The sequence below is a fragment of the Gigantopelta aegis genome, chromosome 6, assembly GCF_016097555.1.
Source record: "Gigantopelta aegis isolate Gae_Host chromosome 6, Gae_host_genome, whole genome shotgun sequence".
In the NCBI taxonomy this organism is placed as follows: domain Eukaryota; kingdom Metazoa; phylum Mollusca; class Gastropoda; order Neomphalida; family Peltospiridae; genus Gigantopelta; species Gigantopelta aegis.
In genome coordinates this window covers 88,937,561-88,956,801 of record NC_054704.1, presented here as the reverse complement: position 1 = coordinate 88,956,801, position 19,241 = coordinate 88,937,561, and the positions used below count along the sequence as shown (strand labels likewise).

General features: G+C 34.4%; 2 protein-coding genes and 1 long non-coding RNA gene across 3 annotated transcripts in view; 2 read left to right on the top strand and 1 right to left on the bottom strand.

Annotated features, from left to right (window-relative positions):
• Positions 1–29: 29 nt before the first annotated feature.
• Positions 30–4,740, top strand: LOC121376129. Its single transcript, XR_005958406.1, has 2 exons — positions 30–93; positions 2,501–4,740. It is a non-coding gene; the product is annotated as an uncharacterized LOC121376129 (long non-coding RNA).
• Positions 4,741–8,170: 3,430 nt separating this feature from the next.
• On the bottom strand, positions 8,171–14,288 carry LOC121375661 (ER membrane protein complex subunit 6-like). Its single transcript, XM_041503223.1, has 5 exons — positions 14,177–14,288; positions 11,517–11,677; positions 10,748–10,840; positions 9,076–9,095; positions 8,171–8,286 (listed from the first exon to the last, which is right to left on the bottom strand). Exons 1-5 carry the CDS (start codon positions 14,217–14,219, stop codon positions 8,256–8,258), a joined length of 348 nt encoding a protein of 115 aa, XP_041359157.1. The 5' UTR covers positions 14,220–14,288; the 3' UTR covers positions 8,171–8,255.
• A 1,005-nt stretch (positions 14,289–15,293) lies between these two features.
• Positions 15,294–19,241, top strand: part of LOC121375276 (kelch-like protein 5) — a 100,747-nt gene continuing 96,799 nt past the window's right edge. Inside the window, exon 1 of the mRNA XM_041502651.1 lies at positions 15,294–15,345. The gene's annotated coding sequence lies outside the window, so the exon portion shown is untranslated. The remainder of the gene's footprint in view (positions 15,346–19,241) is intronic.

The window sequence follows — 19,241 nt, the reverse complement described above, 5'->3', positions numbered from 1 at the left end:
TTTTTTAAATATGTTTTTTTTATCTACAGGTTAAGTGAAACTGAAGCAATGCTGCCCAAAACTGATATCAAGTTGACTGAATAACAGTTAAAGGTAACTTGGTTTCTTTGTTGTGGGATCATACCCCCAGCCTCTCTTTACTGTCCCGGGGTTTCTTTGTTGTGGGATCATACCCCCAGCCTCTCTTTACTGTCCCGGGGTTTCTTTGTTGTGGGATCATACCCCCAGCCTCTCTTTACTGTCCCGGGGTTTCTTTGTTGTGGGATCATACCCCCAGCCTCTCTTTACTGTCCCGGGGTTTCTTTGTTGTGGGATCATACCCCCAGCCTCTCTTTACTGTCCCGGGGTTTCTTTGTTGTGGGATCATACCCCCAGCCTCTCTTTACTGTCCGGGGTTTCTTTGTTGTGGGATCATACCCCCAGCCTCTCTTTACTGTCCCGAGGGCGGGATGTAGCCCAGTGGTAAAGCACTCACTTAATGCGTGGTCAATCTGTAATCGATCCCCGTCTGTGGGCCCATTGGGCTATTTCTCATCCCAGACAGTGCACCACGATTGATATATAAAAGGCTGTGGGATGTGCTATCCTGTCTGGGATGGTGCATATAAAAGATCCCTTGCTACTAATGGAAAAATGTAGTGGGTTTCCTCTAAGACTATATGTCAAAATTACCAAATGTTTGACAATGTGTTCTAGTAGTGTTGTTAAACAAAACAAACTTTAACTCGTTACTGTCAAAACCCCATCCCTCACCCAAATAAAGAAACAAAATGTTCCCACTGTGTATGCAGACTGCCACTTTAAAGCACACACCAGTAAAAAAAACTTAGTATAATAGTACATCTAAAAATACTAGTAAATGATGGTATGGAATATGTTCTTTCAGTGTTAAACTTTTATTATCTTAATACTATAAGAATCCACTGCATGTATAGTCCCTTTGTGTTAAAAGAGAACTGATGAATTGGCATTATTATGTATCTCTATAATGAATAACTTCAATATAAAACATATTTTATTTTAATCCCATACAAACACTCATAACATTTTGTGCAAAAAAAACCAAAATCTTATTATAAATTAAAAATAAAATTTGTCAACAAAGTGTCATCAAATTCCATAGGTTAAATCTTTTCTGATACAGAGATGGCAGCAACTGATGGAAGAGCAAAGGTGAAATGGACCACCTGGGCTGTTCCAGCAGTTTGTCTTCAAAATGAGTTTTTATCATAATTTGTTTTTATTTAAATATAACGTTATTGTAAAAAAAAAAGTTACATCAGTTGCATAGGTTTAAAAATTAATTTTTTTATATGCATTTAACATCCATTATAGTCACTTGCAAATTCATCAGTTTCTGTTTGATGTAGAGAATACTTCATCAGTGGCCATTGGATACCATTTATCTTACGAGTTTAAAAAAAAATCAATCTAACAAACAAAACCAAGTTGGGTACATTCTTAAACGAGTTGTAAGATAAATGGTATCTTATATAGTATCACAAAACGTATTTATGGCACTCACCCATACAGTTAACTTTTATGTCATCGCGCAGTCAGTTTCAGGATAATTTATAGCAATCAATTTCGGCCATTTTTGTTTTATTGGATGGCATGGCTGGGGAGACATGGTCATTACCTCTCCTGGGAGAATGGCAGTCCTCCTGTAGGTAGTGCAGGAAGGATGAAATAGTCTTGTTGTGCTCGCATTGGTCATACATACTTGATTGATTCATTTATTCTGAAGAAGGATGCTCCACCTCAGTGTGAGCACTGTCAGTGTACTCTGATGGTACACTACATTTTGGTCGAGTGCAATCATCTGAAGGAAACTATAAAAGATATATTTAGTAGAAGAAATGTGATGGAAGCGTTTGTTGTAATTTTTTCATGGTATTGGATTTTATTTTAAATTTAATTTTCCTTACTTGTGATATTTGTATTTTTTGCACAAAACTTAATTAATCCTGTTTTAAGTTACCTTGTGAATTTTTATATTGATGTTGTTCATCACTTTATTTCTGCATTAACCATAGTTTGACACCCAATAGCTGATGTATTTTTCAAACATCATTCATTAATTCATGGTTATAAACTCAGAACAGCCAATCGCAAGCCTCAGAAGTGATTTCCAACATATGTTGGAGACAACATTGATCTACAGCGGATCATCTTTTACGAGGCTATGTAAGAAAGTAGCATTCAAAATTATTATTTAGTTTAATAACTTGCATGTATTTTAAGTTAATACTGTTGTTTTTTATTACAAATTGTCTGTTATTTCTTTTACAGTCATCTTTATGAAAGAAAAAAAAAAGATCGGCAAACTGTGTGAATCAGCAACGTTATATGGTAATGAATGTAACAGAAATTTAATTATTCATTATTATAAAAAAAACTAATATGCATACTTTACATTACGAAAGAAGAGGTTGAAAGAGCTATTCACACAATTAGTCTAAGCTCCAGTTTTAATTCTGTTTTTCATTTGTCTTTTCAGAACGATGGGTATAATCCCTATATTTGGAACCTGTCATTCACAGATCTGGCTGGATCTCAGTGATTTATGGATGTTTCATGATCAGTATGTGGAAAGTGCCTCTAAAATTAGGGTTACTACCCAATTATGTTGGAGAAAAAGGACTTTTTGTCAAACACAGCATTGGCCAAGAAACAAATTACTGTACAAAGAACATCTTTGTTTTCTTTTCTTTTCTTTTTTAACTATGTGCCCATCTAAAAACACACAACTCCCACATTCTTTGGTTATTATTAAAGTACAATGAAACTTCTTTAAACTGAACCAAGTAAAATGTCTTGTTTTAAGGGGTACCCAGTTTAGAGAGGTTATTTTTTGTTCCGATCTTTAAAAATGGACAGTGAAAAACATGTGGTTTAAAGAGAATTTCAGTTTACAGAGGGTCTGGTTTTGAGCGGTTTCACTGTATTATTGCTCTTATACTTCTGTACAAGTATTAAAGGGACAATCCAAAGTTTGTTGCTGTGCTTAGAATAGATAGAAGATAATTAATCTACTCACATCTGATACAGCTGGATAGTTTAAGCTAAAATCTAGGTTTGAAATATAAAGCATTATGATGTCATTATAGAGATTTGGGATTCCTTTTGACCCAGTTATTTTTAATTTTGTTTGGCACTTGCAGATATATATATATATATATATATATATATATATATATATTGGTGGGAATTTCTGCACACCTCAAAACTCATAAAACATCACACACACCCATTTGAACTAACCGCACTACCCCTCAAACAGATTATTTTAACAAGTGCAATTACCCTTCGCCCCACTTTCCTGAATGTTTCAAAACTAGTCTACTTTTGTGAAAGGGAAAATCCAGTATGAAATTATAGTTGGCAAAAATCCATAATGCTCTACAACATACATTAGGATGTCTGAAAATCGGGGAATATGCAAGTATTTAATATTAATAATGTTAAAAGGATTTAAAGGCCTAGGACTAAGAATATCTCTTCTTTTTTTTTTGGTATGGGTGTTTGAAAATACTTCAGTATGAACATTTTGACGGTTATTATTATTTTCCCAGCACATACATCACATAATAAATTTGTATGGTAAAAACAAAGAAGCCGATCATGTGTTTACAAAACTGGTATGTTACTTGTACATGCATGCATTTTAAATAAATAATATTTAAGCTAGTTCATTCAAATGAGGGGATGTTTTTTAATGTATGTTGTGAAGAAAGATTGTCAAACTTATTTTGTGTATATTGTGTGTTTTACCTGAAAAGGTAGGATAGCCATATACATAGGTGTCGGTATCAAAATTATTGTCCAATCCACGAAGCTACTTAATGAAAGATATATTATATGTAGTATAAACATCATGCTCTCTTTAGTAACAAAATAAAACCATACAGTTCAATATGTTGCAATATATCTGCAAAATAAAAATAAAAAATTTGTCTAAATTTTGGATTTTTGGATGTCCTAATTTTAAAAATATGTATATATTTTTGTACTTATGTTATATAAAGTTTCACAAAACAATGTCTTTTATATTGCACATGTATACCTGCATGCTATTTATTCTAGTCTGATGCAAAAATCTTTTATAAATATTGTCCCAAAGTCATTATCTTTCCGGTAACAATTCTTACAAAAAATATTTCTCTCTAAGGAATCCATTTGAGTACCGTAGCACCTTTTTTTGAAGCTGCAAGACCACAATTTTTTTAACAAGAATTAAAGAATAGCCAAAAAAAAGGAGAAGACATTCAAGGGAAGGTTATAAGGAAAGATCGATTTTGTTACAGTTGAATTTTGCACCAAAGTGTTAACTTTTTAATGTACTATTGATACTGGGCCTATTTCTTCTGAATACGTGAAAATAAACAAGCTCAGTATTTTGTCAGTAAAAAAACACTGCAACACAAGTGATTCTTGTATCATTAAGTTCTGCATCTAAAAAGCTGCATGCAGTGGTCAAGAATAATTGTTCGTAATTTGGTCAAATTTGATACTGACATATAATTACAACTGAGAAGCAAATATATTAAATTTCCCAATAATTATTTGGATATTAGTTAACAAGTTAGTTCATTACATTATTTATATATATTGTGTAATTTTGTATGGTTTTCAATTGGCAATTTATTGTTTTCATTTAATTTATTCATCGATATTAATTACCATTCCGTCCAAGCAGAAACTGTGAGAACTTGCATTTTCAATAAATTTCAATTTTTCCATTGTTTGCTTTCTTTATTGTTAAAACTAGGGACGTGACATAGCACACTGAGAAAGCGTTCACCTGATGCTCGCTCGGTGGGCCCATTGGGCTATTTCTTGTTCCAGTCAATGCACCACAACTGGTATATCAAAGGCTGTGGTATATCAAAGGCCGTGGTATGTGATATCCTGTCTGTGGGATGTTGCATATAAAATATACCTTGCTACTAATGGGGAAAATGTTTCCATTACGAATATTGTACTTTATAAATAAAACAGACTCAGCAGCTTATAAAAATTAATATATGGACATCAGGCGAATGCTTTACCACTGGGCTACATCTGATTAAAATTAGCTCCACTGGTTAATAACTACTAGTAAATTAGTAGAGATGATTTCAATCTGATTGACCGCGTTTGGTATATCAAATGCCGTGGTATGTGCTATCCTGTCGGAATGGTGCGTAATAAAAAAAATCCCTTGCTACTAATGAAAATATGTAGCGGCTTTTCTTCTAAGACTATATGTCAGAATTACCAAATGTTTGACATCCAATAGCCGATGAATAATAAAACAATGTGCTCTAGTGGTGGTGTTAAACAAAACAAACTTTTTTAAAGACTATTATAAACTGTAATTCTATAGTTCAAGCAAATGTACATTTCAAAGTGCTCTACTACTGATGTACATTTTATCACCAACCTAGGTGTCTCATCAGTGAGGTACTGATTTCTCAAGCACCCTGGTTTTTTCATCCCACCCGGAGCAAGTTTTAATATGTCTGTGAAGAGGTGAGGTCACTACATCAACTTGTCTCTCACCAACCCACTTTTGTGAACAGATAGTCAAGGTACATAAGCACATAGGCTCCCATGTTTGCCATAAATCTGGATATTGCTTATTCATATTTGCATTAGTACCACCCAGTTATGCAGATTTCTAAATGAATCGCTACACATTAGTACCACCCAGCTGTACAGATTTCTAAATGAATCACTACACATTAGTACCACCCAGCTGTACAGATTTCTAAATGAATCGCTACACATTGGTACCACCCAGCTGTACAGATTTCTAAATGAATCGCTACACATTGGTACCACCCAGCTGTACAGATTTCTAAATGAATCACTACACATTGGTACCACCCAGCTGTACAGATTTCTAAATGAATCACTACACATTAGTACCACCCAGCTGTACAGATTTCTAAATGAATCGCTACACATTAGTACAGCTGTACCTAAATGAATCGCTACACATTAGTACTGTACAGATTTCTAAATGAATCGCTACACATTAGTACCTAAATGAATCACTACACATTAGTACAGATTTCTAAATGAATCACCCAGCTGTACAGATTTCTAAATGAATCGCTACACATTAGTACCACCCAGCTGTACAGATTTCTAAATGAATCGCTACACATTAGTACAGATTTCTAAATGAATCACTACACAATTGTACAGATTTCTAAATGAATCACTACACATTAGTACAGATTTCTAAATGAATCACTACACAATTGTACAGATTTCTAAATGAATCACTACACATTAGTACAGATTTCTAAATGAATCACTACACATTAGTACAGATTTCTAAATGAATCACTACACATTAGTACAGATTTCTAAATGAATCACTACACATTAGTACCACCCAGCTGTACAGATTTCTAAATGAATCACTACACATTAGTACAGATTTCTAAATGAATCACTACACATTAGTACCACCCAGCTGTACAGATTTCTAAATGAATCACTACACATTAGTACAGATTTCTAAATGAATCACTACACATTAGTACCACCCAGTTGTACAGATTTCTAAATGAATCACTACACATTAGTACAGATTTCTAAATGAATCACTACACATTAGTACAGATTTCTAAATGAATCACTACACAATTGTACAGATTTCTAAATGAATCACTACACATTAGTACAGATTTCTAAATGAATCACTACACATTAGTACAGATTTCTAAATGAATCACTACACATTAGTACAGATTTCTAAATGAATCACTACACATTAGTACCACCCAGCTGTACAGATTTCTAAATGAATCACTACACATTAGTACAGATTTCTAAATGAATCACTACACATTAGTACCACCCAGCTGTACAGATTTCTAAATGAATCACTACACATTAGTACAGATTTCTAAATGAATCACTACACATTAGTACCACCCAGTTGTACAGATTTCTAAATGAATCACTACACAATTGTACATGGATTGTGGTGCAGGATGTAGCCGTGGTAAAGTGCAGGTTTGATTTGCAGTCTTGTCTGAGATCGATCCCAGTCAGTGGACTTTTCTCATTCCAGCCAGTGCACAACTGGTATATCAAAGGCTGTGGTATGTGTTATCCTGTCTGGGATGGTGCATATGCTACTAATGGAAAAATGTAGCAAGTTTTCTCTCAGACTATGTCAAAAATATTAAATGTTTGACATCCAGTAGCTGATGATTAACAAATCAATGTGCTCTAATGGTATCGTTAAACAAAAACAGACTTTGTACATGGATTGCAACTAATACTGCGTTCACATTTACACTAAGTAAACTGGTATAATTAAACCAGTTTAAAAATGTAAGTGTGAATGCGATTTGTTGTTACTATACCAGTGTACATGTAGCTAAAACACTTTTGTATGTTGGTTAAACTGGTATAACTAAAACAGTTTAAATGCAAGTGTGAATGCAAACTGTGTTAGTTAAATTGATATATGGCAGAAGTGACAGTGATGTCACAATTGGAACTTGTGTAACTGGTGAAGTTTTTATGCCAGCTTATTTAGCCCAAATGCAAAACTATACAGATTGATGGAGAGAACCTAGTTTGACCAGTAGGAGGCCAACAAATCCAAGACTGGAAATTTGTGCAGGCTCATAAAAATCACATCACCGATACATATTCAACACTGTGATAGTGTTATTACTAGTTAATGATGTAGGATATCGGTTTTATCCTGTGAAGATTTAGCCAAAACAGGATAAAGTTGGTGTTATTAACCAATTATTATTTTTATTAAAGTCCATAAAAATTAATGGGAAAAGCTATTATTCTGTTATTTCAAATACATTGTATGATGACCTACAAAATGCATGTGACATTAAAAGTCATAATCTGCTATTGTAAACTGATGGTGAGCGTGTTCTGTATTGTGATTGGTTAATTACATTCTTTTTCAGGGATCAAATGGAAATAACACCTGGAAAGCTAATAACGCTGTTAGAAAGTGACGTCATTAGCAACTGGAACAGGCAAAGTATATGTTTTCGACGTTGCTTTAATTTGTTATTGTAATCGGCCAACAGAAACAGTGACTGCAGGATAATTCGACATAATCATCAGTTACACAGCACCCTGGTGACAACTATTTCCACGATCAATTCATTTTCAGAAAGAACAAAACAAAGTGTGTATTAAATATTTTATTGCATATTTACAAAAACTGTTTAATGATAAACAAATGACGATCTGACCAGCATGTTGAAATGAGGAGTCTAGTAGACGTGAACCATCCCGTATAAAAATCTACAAAACTGTTAAGGAAATACTGACCTTGCTGTTTTAAAGAGAGCTTTTCACTCTCGCTCCCAATCACTCATGAATGTAGGTTTCGCTTATCCACAAAGTAACATTTTATTTCTTATATACAATGTTACATTTTACTAACAGCTAATAGGACTGTAACAACTTTTTTTGTTTGTTGTAAAATGCTATTTTAACATAGAAATAGCTGGAGAAGGGCCGTATATTTGCCCAAGTTCTTTTCGTAGTTCTTCTGCCCAAAACACCTCCTCTACTTAGACATTTTAGACTACTCGAGAGGTACATCCCAACTAAATAGACTTTCAGGTTTGGGATTGGGTTTGTTTTAGGGGACAGGTGGGTAATTACATTTAATTAAAGTGATAACTTGTGCCTTCCATATACATGTGTATCATAATGACATTTTCAAAGCTTTTATCTACTGGATGTTGAACAGATCAATGCTATTAACTAAGGCTAAAATTAAAGAATTAAAACATGATAAATGGATCACATGTACTGATTTATGGAAACACTACAATATACCTATATTGGAGTCCTGACAAAGCTGTACAATATTAAATATTTGGAGATGCACAATCTAAACCAAGTCACCTGAAATCCAACCTGTAAAGACTATCAACTCACTAGTATGTTCATAGTGCTATCATACAGATTCTTATTTTAGGTAATGTACAGAAACTGAAAAAATAAATATTACCACAAAAATGAGACTGCTTCATACACAATTATAACAAAAACATTCTTCTTGTTATGTAATAGAAAGGATACGTCCAGAACAATACATATGTCTGAAAAATGAATTAAGGAAAATGCCTCCTGATAAAACTTTCTCATAATTAGTACATGTACATGTATTAACATTTAAAAAAAGAAAAACAAAAGTAAAATTGTATACATAACAATATGATCTAATACACAAACGAAGAAACCAACTATTAAGGTTACACAGGTTGCTGTTAATCTTTAAACCATTTAGTGACTAGCTAATCGTTTTCGTATTCAATCTTCCAGAGAGCACAAGTTGCAATGGAAAAATTATCATGTCAATTTGATGTGCGGTCGGTCGGATCGATCCCCGTCATTGGGCCCATTGGGCTATTTCTCGCTTCAGCCAGTGCACCACGATTGGTACATCAAAGGCTGTGGTATGTGCTATCCTGTCTATGGGATAGTGCATATAAAAGATCCCTTGCTGCTAATTGAAAAGAGTAGCCCATGAAGTGGCGACAGCGGGTTTCTCCCTCAATATCTGTGTGGTCCTTAAACATGTCCAACGCCATAAAACCGTAAATGAAATGTGTTGAGTGTGTCATTAAATAAAACATTTCCTTCCTTCTTGTTGATAGTCATGTGAAATATCACTTTAAAAACTTCTGAGCTTTTTTTCTGCATTCACAAAATACAGATATATCATAAAACATTGTTTTCTACTACATCAGCCCCAATTTGAACCAGCAAATATTTTGTTCACAAACTATTTGATTGGTTCCCGGCTTAGCCATTTGATTTACTGAGCAGCGCATAAGTCAGTCTAGTGGCCGTTTTTTTTAGCTTGGTCTGGCTGAACTCTGCCCAAGTGTCCTTTAACCCAACCCACAAATCAAACAAGACAACTCCATTTAACCGTGGGTTACCATTATTAAACTGACAGTCAGTTATTAGTGATATATTCATTAAAACAATCTTTATCTACATGTATGTTGGCAATACAGTTTGAAACCACACTGAGAGGAATAAAAAAGTATTACCCATATGGTTACAAATATCTTGGTTCATAGCAAAGTGTTACTAACAGGGGCGAGACATAGCCCAGTAGTAAAGAGCTCGCTTAATGCGTGGTTGGTTTGGGATCGATCCCCGTCAGCGGGCCCATTGGGCTATTTCTCGCTACAGTCAGTGCACCATGACCGGTATATCAAAGGCCGTGGTATGTGCTATCCTGTCTATGGAATGGTGCATATAACAGATCCCTTGCTGCTAATCGAAAAAGTAGCCCATGAAGTGGCGACAGTGGGTTTCCTCTCTCAAAATCTGTGTTGTCCTTAACCATATGTCCGACGCCATATAACCGTAAAAAAAATGTGTTGAGTGTGTCGTTAAATAATACATTTCCATTTCCCACTAAAATGTCAAGTGGGATGTACATGTAACACTAATTGGTGCACCACAACCTTAGTGGAACGTCAATCAAATGAGATCAGTGACATAAATTAAAAACGATTACAGATAATAAATGGGATATTAAACAAACCATTTTGTGTCATGTTTATGTTCCTCATGAAATAATTTTCACTGTCACTTACTGAAGCTTGTGACAACTGAAAATTATTTCACTCAAAGACATAAACCGGATACGAAATGGAAGCTTGTTTAATATCCTATAAATAAGAAACTTTGATATTTAATGATAACACTTTATCAAGCCTGATAAAAAGGATACAAATAGTCCGCCAAACACACCACTGATGAGCAGCGTCCTCCGATTGACAAACTGGCTGTGCCACCGAGATCCTGCCTTCAACAGAAGCATTATCTGAAAACAGAGCAGACGGATTCCACAGTTCCTTGTAACATTGGTTTTAGTATTGGTATTTAGCCTTCAAAAGGAAATCCTGTTATTTTTTAACGAAATATCAATTATGGTATTTACATGACATTATTTTACCAAACTGAAATAAAAGTTGCCAATTATTTTTAATATTAAAAAATTTGGCGATTTTGAAAAGTGTCAGAGGTAGTCCAGCACATACATGTATACAATTATCAAAAGCAAGAATAATGCTAATTTTAAAGATTTATTGATATTGGTCAGTGTTTAACATCTCAGCACATCTTTTTAAATCCAGCTATGTGATACATGTGTAAGATATGGTCATTTCGATATTTTATTTGGTTGAGAAAGACAGAGGTAACTCATATTGGCTACTTTGTGTATGTGAAAGATTGTCAGTTAAAATTGTATATCTTATGAACATTTTGTTTTATAAAGTTTGATTGGTGACTACTATTTAAGACTTTAGAATAGTGTACCAATCTTGGATACTTACCTGACAAGTTGTGACACAATACCGAGCAAAATGCTCTTTAATAAACAACAATCATTAAGCCAATGTAAAAAGCTTGTGAGATACTAGTTTCAGCAATACATACTAGTGAAATTCATTGAAATAATTGTGAAGAAATAATACTAAATCATGTGAATGTCTTACCGACAATAATAATGCAGTAATAAAGTAGAATGCAAAACCATAAAGTGCAGTCAATCCCAGAATTCCAGCTGTTGCTCCTGACAGTGCTGACAATGATGTTCGGCAGTAATCAATGATGGCTGCATTCTGACGAACAGCCAACTCACTGTAAGCTACGACATCTAAAACAAAACAAATGAAAGAAAGAAATGTTTTATTTAACGACACATTCAACACATTTTATTTACGGTTATATGGTGTCAGACATATGGTTAAGGACCACACATATATTGAGAGAGGAAACCCGCCGTCGCCACTTCATAGGCTACTCTTTTTGATTAGCAGCAAGGGATCTTTTACATGCACCATCCCACAGACAGGGTAGTACATACCACAGGCTTTGATATACCAGTCGTGGTGCACTGGCATGGGCCCACTGACAGGAATAATCCCACACCGACCACGCATTGAGCGAGTGCTGTACCACTGGGCTACGTCTCGCCCCCAAAACAAATGAATGTGTAATGATTGCAGAGCACCAATATACGTGTACAATGTAATACAAAAATTAACTGATTATTTATTATTCACCTGGGCCTTGTTCCACTGTAAATCTCTCATGGGAACTGCTGTGAATAAGTGTGCATGTGTAATTAGATGGCTTGTTATATTGGTTGAAATATTACGAAAACATAATTTGAACTTTGTTATATGCAATTGATAAGTGTCACTATGCAAACATATTTTTATCTTATTTTGTAAGGACATTTCGGCTGTATTCAGTAATTCATATTTACCACCTCGAGCTTTTCAGACTGTTGCATACTTTTGTACTTTCATAAAATGTTGGTAAATAATTTCGGAAAGTATCAAAACTATAACTTTTGTTGCCTTTAATAGTTTATCACGACGAAATTTGTACACTTTTTCAGGACAATATATGTTTATTTTGACTGACCGATAAATACGTTTATTTTTTTAAATATTAATTTCATCCATCTGCAGGCCCTTTTATAATGTGTGACAGGTTATGGTCTTTAAGAAACTAGTTGAACACCCCCATCTTACCGTAGTACAGAATGATTTTAAAGTGATACTTCAGATATTAAAAAAGTGCTTAACCTTCTGAGTACTGCAGGCGAGATATCTCGCCCGACATCACATCAGTCCATATACTGTACACTGTATACAGTGCATTCCCCAATTCATATTTCCCGCCGTTTTGCACAGGACACTCACCGGAAACGGAAATATAATTAAAGAAAAAAGATTTTTTTTCAATTGAAAATACCTTGAAATTTTGAGTTCAAAAAGTGGTTTTCGGCAAGTATTTTCGCTTGACAACAATGGCGGCACGTCGCGGTCATTTTCAGGGATCGATAGCTGATTGTGACAGCTAATTTGATAATAAATTTGATAATTTTACCAACAACGAAAATTACCAAATATTGCAATATAAATCGTAGTTCGGGTTTAAAAAAGAATTCTGGTCAGAAAACCACTGTTATCGGGAATAATGGACATAAATACTGGACAGGTGGCCACAAATGCCCGTAAGTAAACGCAACTTTTTCGATTTTTTGCCTAATTTTAATCACCAGTAGCCGATCTAAAATAATAAAAAATACAAAAAAATACACAAAAATAATACTTACCGATTCATATATGAACTTTATTTCATGTATTTATAAAACATTGAAGTGAATATATGTGAGTAAAACTTATAAACTTGTACCTACTCAACGTGGTTTTTGTTAAAAATTAATCCAGTAGTCTAAAGGTTAATAAAACGGTTATGTTGTATAAATTATATGGATATTAGTAACAATATAAGACTATGAAAATGAGTCTTGGTTGTTATTTTGTTTTTGTGCGTTTTATTATATAAAGATACTCTTTAAAAGTCTAAAATTCTTAAGTTATAGTGAATACTAATAATTAGCATATAAGTGTGTGTTTAAAAGTGGAAAATACAGATAACAATCGAAAGGCATATGAGTCCGGTGTTTAGAACGCTGCCATGCATGTTTGCTGAAATTGTCTGCTAGAATCTGCTCAGTAAAAAAACCTACAAAGTTGTTATTTTGACCGCAATTCCGTTCCGAGCAAAATTCCTCGGAACCATTCAGATCTGCTATAGGCTTAATGACTCGGGCTGATTAACCTCACCATGTGCTTGCACTCGAGTTTAATCTTGATGAACTAACCATGTTTGTTGTTCTTTGATAAAAATGTTGTATACGTTGTTTTACATCCCTACCGGCATTATAAAATATGGCTTTAGTTGACGTCATTCCTAGCGAAGACACACCAAAGCCTTTTTTCAACTTTGCTCTTTTTTTTGCAGGAGAACTGGTAATTCATTGGGGGCTAACTGGTAGTGTGTTGGGGGTGAATTGACATATATTTTGGAGGCGAACTGACTGAGGCGAACGTGCTTGGGGGCGAACGTGCTTGGGGCGAAAAACCTGGCATTCTATAGGAAGACCAGCCAAATTGATTCACGGACAAATGAAACAACGAAATCAGGTATCCAGCAACATCAGCACTTGCAATTTAGCCATTATAAACATCACGTTTAACTAGTGATGAAATACCCAAATTTGAAGTCACGCTTGCAAAAAAATTGTCCACCTTTACAAGATTTTAAAGACCACCCTTCCATACTAATACAAAATTACCTCGCCGACTTTTTCTCCCCTGCACCACTATGGTAGTCGCCATTTTTTAAGTGCGGATTTATTATCTCGGTTTTTGGTGGGGGGTTTTATATTTCAAAATACATCTGTTTACTATTTATTATTGTTATTATTATATTTAAAATATATTTAAATTTATTAAAATATTTCTCTGATATCCCAAGATTATTATAATTTGTTTTATCAAGTTGAGGTCTCAAATAATGGTTTTAAATGCGTGTTTTGAGAAGTTAACAAACTCAGAGATATTGAATCGTCATTGCAAGTATTTATGCACTGTACTATGAGTTTAGTGAAATTCTGTATGTAGTAGTTCATCAAGATAAACGTCGATCGCAAGCATACGTAGGGATACGCTTGCGCTCGACGTTATATATATATTGATGAATGTGTATGTATGTGCCACAGTGGCTGTGTGTGTGTGGTTTTTATACGTGTGCATGCATACTAGTATCTAGGTGGGGTTTTTTTTAATGAAGATCTTCGAAGAAGTATTCGATCTAGCATTATATGCTTATTAATGGTTCACAGTTTATAATGTACTACGCCCACCTTAGTGATGTAGTGGTTAAGCTATTGCTCTAGGCTGATAGGTACTGGGTTCGTCACAGGATCGAACCACCTCGGTGGATCCGTTCAAATGATTGAGTTTACAGCCAGTGCACCACAACTGCCAAAGTCTGTAGTAGTGGTTTTCTCTGCATTAAGAAAATGTAGCGGGTTTCCTCTGATAACTATGTGCAGGGAACATTTTGTTCAGTATCGCGTGGCGATTTGCTACGCAAGTTTCAGAGATTGCTACTCAGTTTTAAAACATTAAACAGTATTTGCTAAATCAATCTTTATTTGACTAGAAATATCCGTAATCAAGATTTTGAAAATCTAATGTTCACAGTCGTGTCAGAATTACCAAATGTTCAAGACATCCAACAGCCGATGATTAATTAATCAGTGTGCTCTAGTGAAACCTTGAATGAAAATAAGCACGCAAATAAGTTAAATTGAATGAATAAAAAACATCAATGATCACTTAAAATTACTAAAGCCAGTAAAGGTGGCATGAGACAATATATATGCTGCGAATCTGCTACCATTGCAGATGACTTCCTGTTTATGAACTTTGGAAGAAGTTTCGTTTTGAACTGAAAAAGGTGTGTATGAAACTGGATGGTTTTTTGTTGTAATATTTCCTATTTTAAAGGATTTTGCAATAAATTAAAACAAATAAACAAGGCTCGAAATTCATTTTCTGAAGTTGAAAACAAATTGCTTTTCCAGGTCAGTAGGAACGAATCCATAACGTTTCGCTCCCCAGCCAGTTCGCCCCCGGTCAGTTCGCCCCCATTTTGACCTGTTCGCCCCATGTACCAGTTCGCCCCCAAGACGATTCGCCCCCCAACTGTTTGCCTGTTCGCCCCCAAATATTTGTCAGTTCGCCCCCAATTAGTTGTTATCCTGGCGTCATATGTTTTCGATACGATAAGCAAAAAATTAAAATATAATAAAAACAATACTTCGTACATGTATACAATACTACTTTACCTTTCTCAAGTCACATTAGTTTATTGTGAAAAACTGTGATAATTTCCCATGAACACCAAATAGCCTATTCCTTCAAAAACACTAGCTGCTAAGTCGTACAGGTGTTTCCGCAATATTTTCACAAACGTCATATGTTTTCGATAGTTTCATTGGCTGTCTATTTTTGTCCTTTTTATGGCAGTGAAGGGTCTATACTCCGTGCAATAATTTACATCAAAATCTTCTTTTGAAAATAAAATCATATAATGTTTGTAACTTGTAAAAAATATTGAATAATCTGCAGACCAATAGACAGTGTTCACTTAAAACATATTTACATTATGTTTTTGTCATAGACTAATGTCTAATCCTCTTGTTATACGTATCAACGGCACCTAAATTCAGACTGTCACCTTAAGTACTCTGACAGAGATACAGAACTATATATTTTCAAAAAATCTAATTCCACCAAACCACCTTTATTTGTAGTAAATATAAATGCACATGTAAACATGCCCCCACCAGAAATTACCGAAAAGATCTTTGCTGTGAATGACATAAGAGGTAACCCAACCAGCCTTCCATAAATTTTATTGTTCAGTGTAATGATCATGTGGTATATCGTCGAACTTTAGCAGGTCAGATGTCAGTGTTGCCGACGATAACTTTGCAGGGATTTGTGATACCTGGATTTCGCTATGTGAGGCATTTCATTCATACCAAAATATTGCATTACGAAAAACTGATAACATGCACACTATTTATGGTATTATAATTAAAACATAAAGTTGGCAGCTTGACTTGAAGCATTTTTAATATTGTGAGGTAAAAGACACTTCGTTGTTTATGTTTAAGCTGATAGTGACGTAATATCTCGCATAATCTCGCGATACATACAGTTACAAACAAAGTATCGAAAACATATGTCGATCGAAATTGTATGACGGTACGATACTTTTAAACAATTATTGTACTGTTTCTTTAGAGAATGTTAAAGTGTGTTGTGTGTGTTTCTTTTCTTAGAGGGGAGGGGTTTTGTCCTTCCACAATTTGGACTGATCATGAATCATAAGAATTGTAATACGGGGTTATATTTTTTTCAGATGTAATTAAACGTTGGGTGCTGAATAAGCGTAGACACCGACATTTTTTTCACAAATTCACAAACCACATCATCAACATTTATTAAAACATCCATTCCTGCCAGATATGATCTGTTTTAAGAAGAAAGAAATAAAACAATGGTTAATCAGCTACATAACCTTGATGCTGATTATGCATATTCGGCTAACACCTAAGAGGGCTTTGAACAGCAATTCGATATGGCCTCTTCTGGTGAGCATTATTCTAACTGAGGGATTATTGCGGGGGTTCTTTTGGCCACTAATTAGTAACCATGGACGGAGGCCCATGACAGGCGTGCGCTACAATAGCTTGTTCTGAATGTGCATGTAAAACCCTATGACTTGACCTGCCTAGCCTGGCATTCGTATTCAACACAGAACAAACACGTATGGATATATCAAAACAGAACTTTATTACACTCAGGCCGTTCCATGACCAATATAAAAATTTCATGACATTCCAGGCCAGGAACATGACCCGAACTGACTGGGGGCGAACTGGTACCTTTGTAGAGGCGAACTGGTTGTGCACGTGGGGGCGAACTGACATCCTATTTGGGGGCAAACTGACCTGGGGGCGAATTGACTGGGGGCGAACTGGCTGGGGGGGCGCGAAATGTCTGGTACCCGTAGGAACGACTTTGAGAGCGGAGGGGGAGGGGGGCACTGACTAATTTATCTAATCAGATACAAACTTTATAACAGATTTTGGTTACAATGGGCGAATGGCAAACATTAATGTGTATACAAAAAAAAAAAAAAAAAAAAAAAAAAAAAAGCCACACAAGCATATGCTTTCATTTTAAAAGTTTCAGCTCAATATTAATAAAATAAATAAATATTTAAATAAATAGGTCTAAATAAATAATAAAATAAGAATGACTGAAACAAATTTGCTGGAACTGGAAATTATTCTCCTTACAAATGATAAATGGACCACTGTAGACAGGTATTTACTATCAGCTGTTGCAGTTGCAGAATCAAAGATTATTATTTTCTTACAGTGCTGCAATTGTATACTTTTTACAAAGTAATATAAATTTTTTTTGGAAATATTACTTTTTTAATACTTTTTTCATATGAAAATACTTTTTAATACTTTTTTCATATGAAAATACTTTTTTCTACAAAAAATAACTTACAAAATTCAATTTCAAATTTTATTATCGTAAGATTTGTGCTTTGCTAGTATTTTTTGAGTAGTGGTTTGTTCTTTTTTTGAGTGGAGTGTTTGTAGAGCTCTCTGATCCTGCTGCTCTCAGTGTCCAAGTGACGGTACTGAAATATGCAGAACACAGTGTTCAAACCTTGATGTTGGTCATAAGTAGCAAACATTTGTAGGACAAAGGTAGCGAATGTCATATGGTTACCTATCGGGATAAGTTCATGAAAAATTAAACTTTTTTATATACTTCTTTTTAGACCATATGAATACTTTTTGTTGTTGCAAAATTCCATACATTTTTTTTGAAAATGCAGTGGCAGCACTGTTCTTATATGCACAACAATTTGAATATTAATAATTATTAATATACATGGCCATACTTTAGACAAATTGTTGGCTATTAATCTATGTTGCATGTGTTAACTGTGTTGCTAGTCCATTCATACCTTGGTCATTTTGTACCAAAGTAAGTTCGTTCTTTAGTTGGTGGTTTTGTACCCTGGGTTTTTTGTACCATAGTCATTTCATTCCATTGTGAAAAGTCATTTCATACTCTAGTCATTTTGTACCATAACTGAAAGTCATTTTGTACCATAATACCTGTAGTGTCTTTTTACAAAATAACATTGCATTACAAACCTCAATAAGATGCAAACACCACCTGTAAATTTTAATGGTCTTTAAATTCATTGAATGTCTTTGAAATTGAAATTATTATTTTTTTATCTTTGAAAGTCTTTGAATTGTAATAAAAGTCTTTAAACATCTTTAAGCTGCATGCATTTGATATTTTCCAGTTACAAGGTTTAATCTGTCATGATGCATGTAAAATTGCTAAACATTTTGTCATGGACATCAACGTAAACAAACTGATTTGGGAATTTTTATCGTATTCTAATGTCTTTAACTGCGGTGTAAAAGTCTTTGAAAGTCTTTGAAAATGACAGGTAAAAGTCTTTAAATTTGTTTGGTCTTTAAGGCTATGAACCCTGTTTAAGGAAATACATGTGTGTAATAGTAATTTTGATTACACAGTGTAATGCAAAAACAATAAATGCAGCATATTAAAATATTTTTGCAATAAACATAGGCCACTTTTAACAGGATATTAGCAGTAATAGTAACAGACCTGGAAATTATTTTAATTATGTCATAAAAGACAATATAAAAAAGACATTTAATTGGCATTTTCAACAAGAACAAAATATGCAAATACACACCTGCACAAGTTAAGTAG

Excerpts from the sequence above, each read along its gene's own strand:
- LOC121375661 (XM_041503223.1), bottom strand. The coding sequence starts at position 14,219 with ATGGCGACTACCATAGTGGTGCAGGGGAGAAAAAGTCGGCGAG. Across the intron at positions 11,678-14,176 it reads GGGGAGAAAAAGTCGGCGAG|ATGTCGTAGCTTACAGTGAG; the intron begins GTAATTTTGTAT and ends GTTTTGTTTTAG. Across the intron at positions 8,287-9,075 it reads ACATATGTATTGTTCTGGAC|ATTTTTATACGGGATGGTTC; the intron begins GTATCCTTTCTA and ends ACAGTTTTGTAG.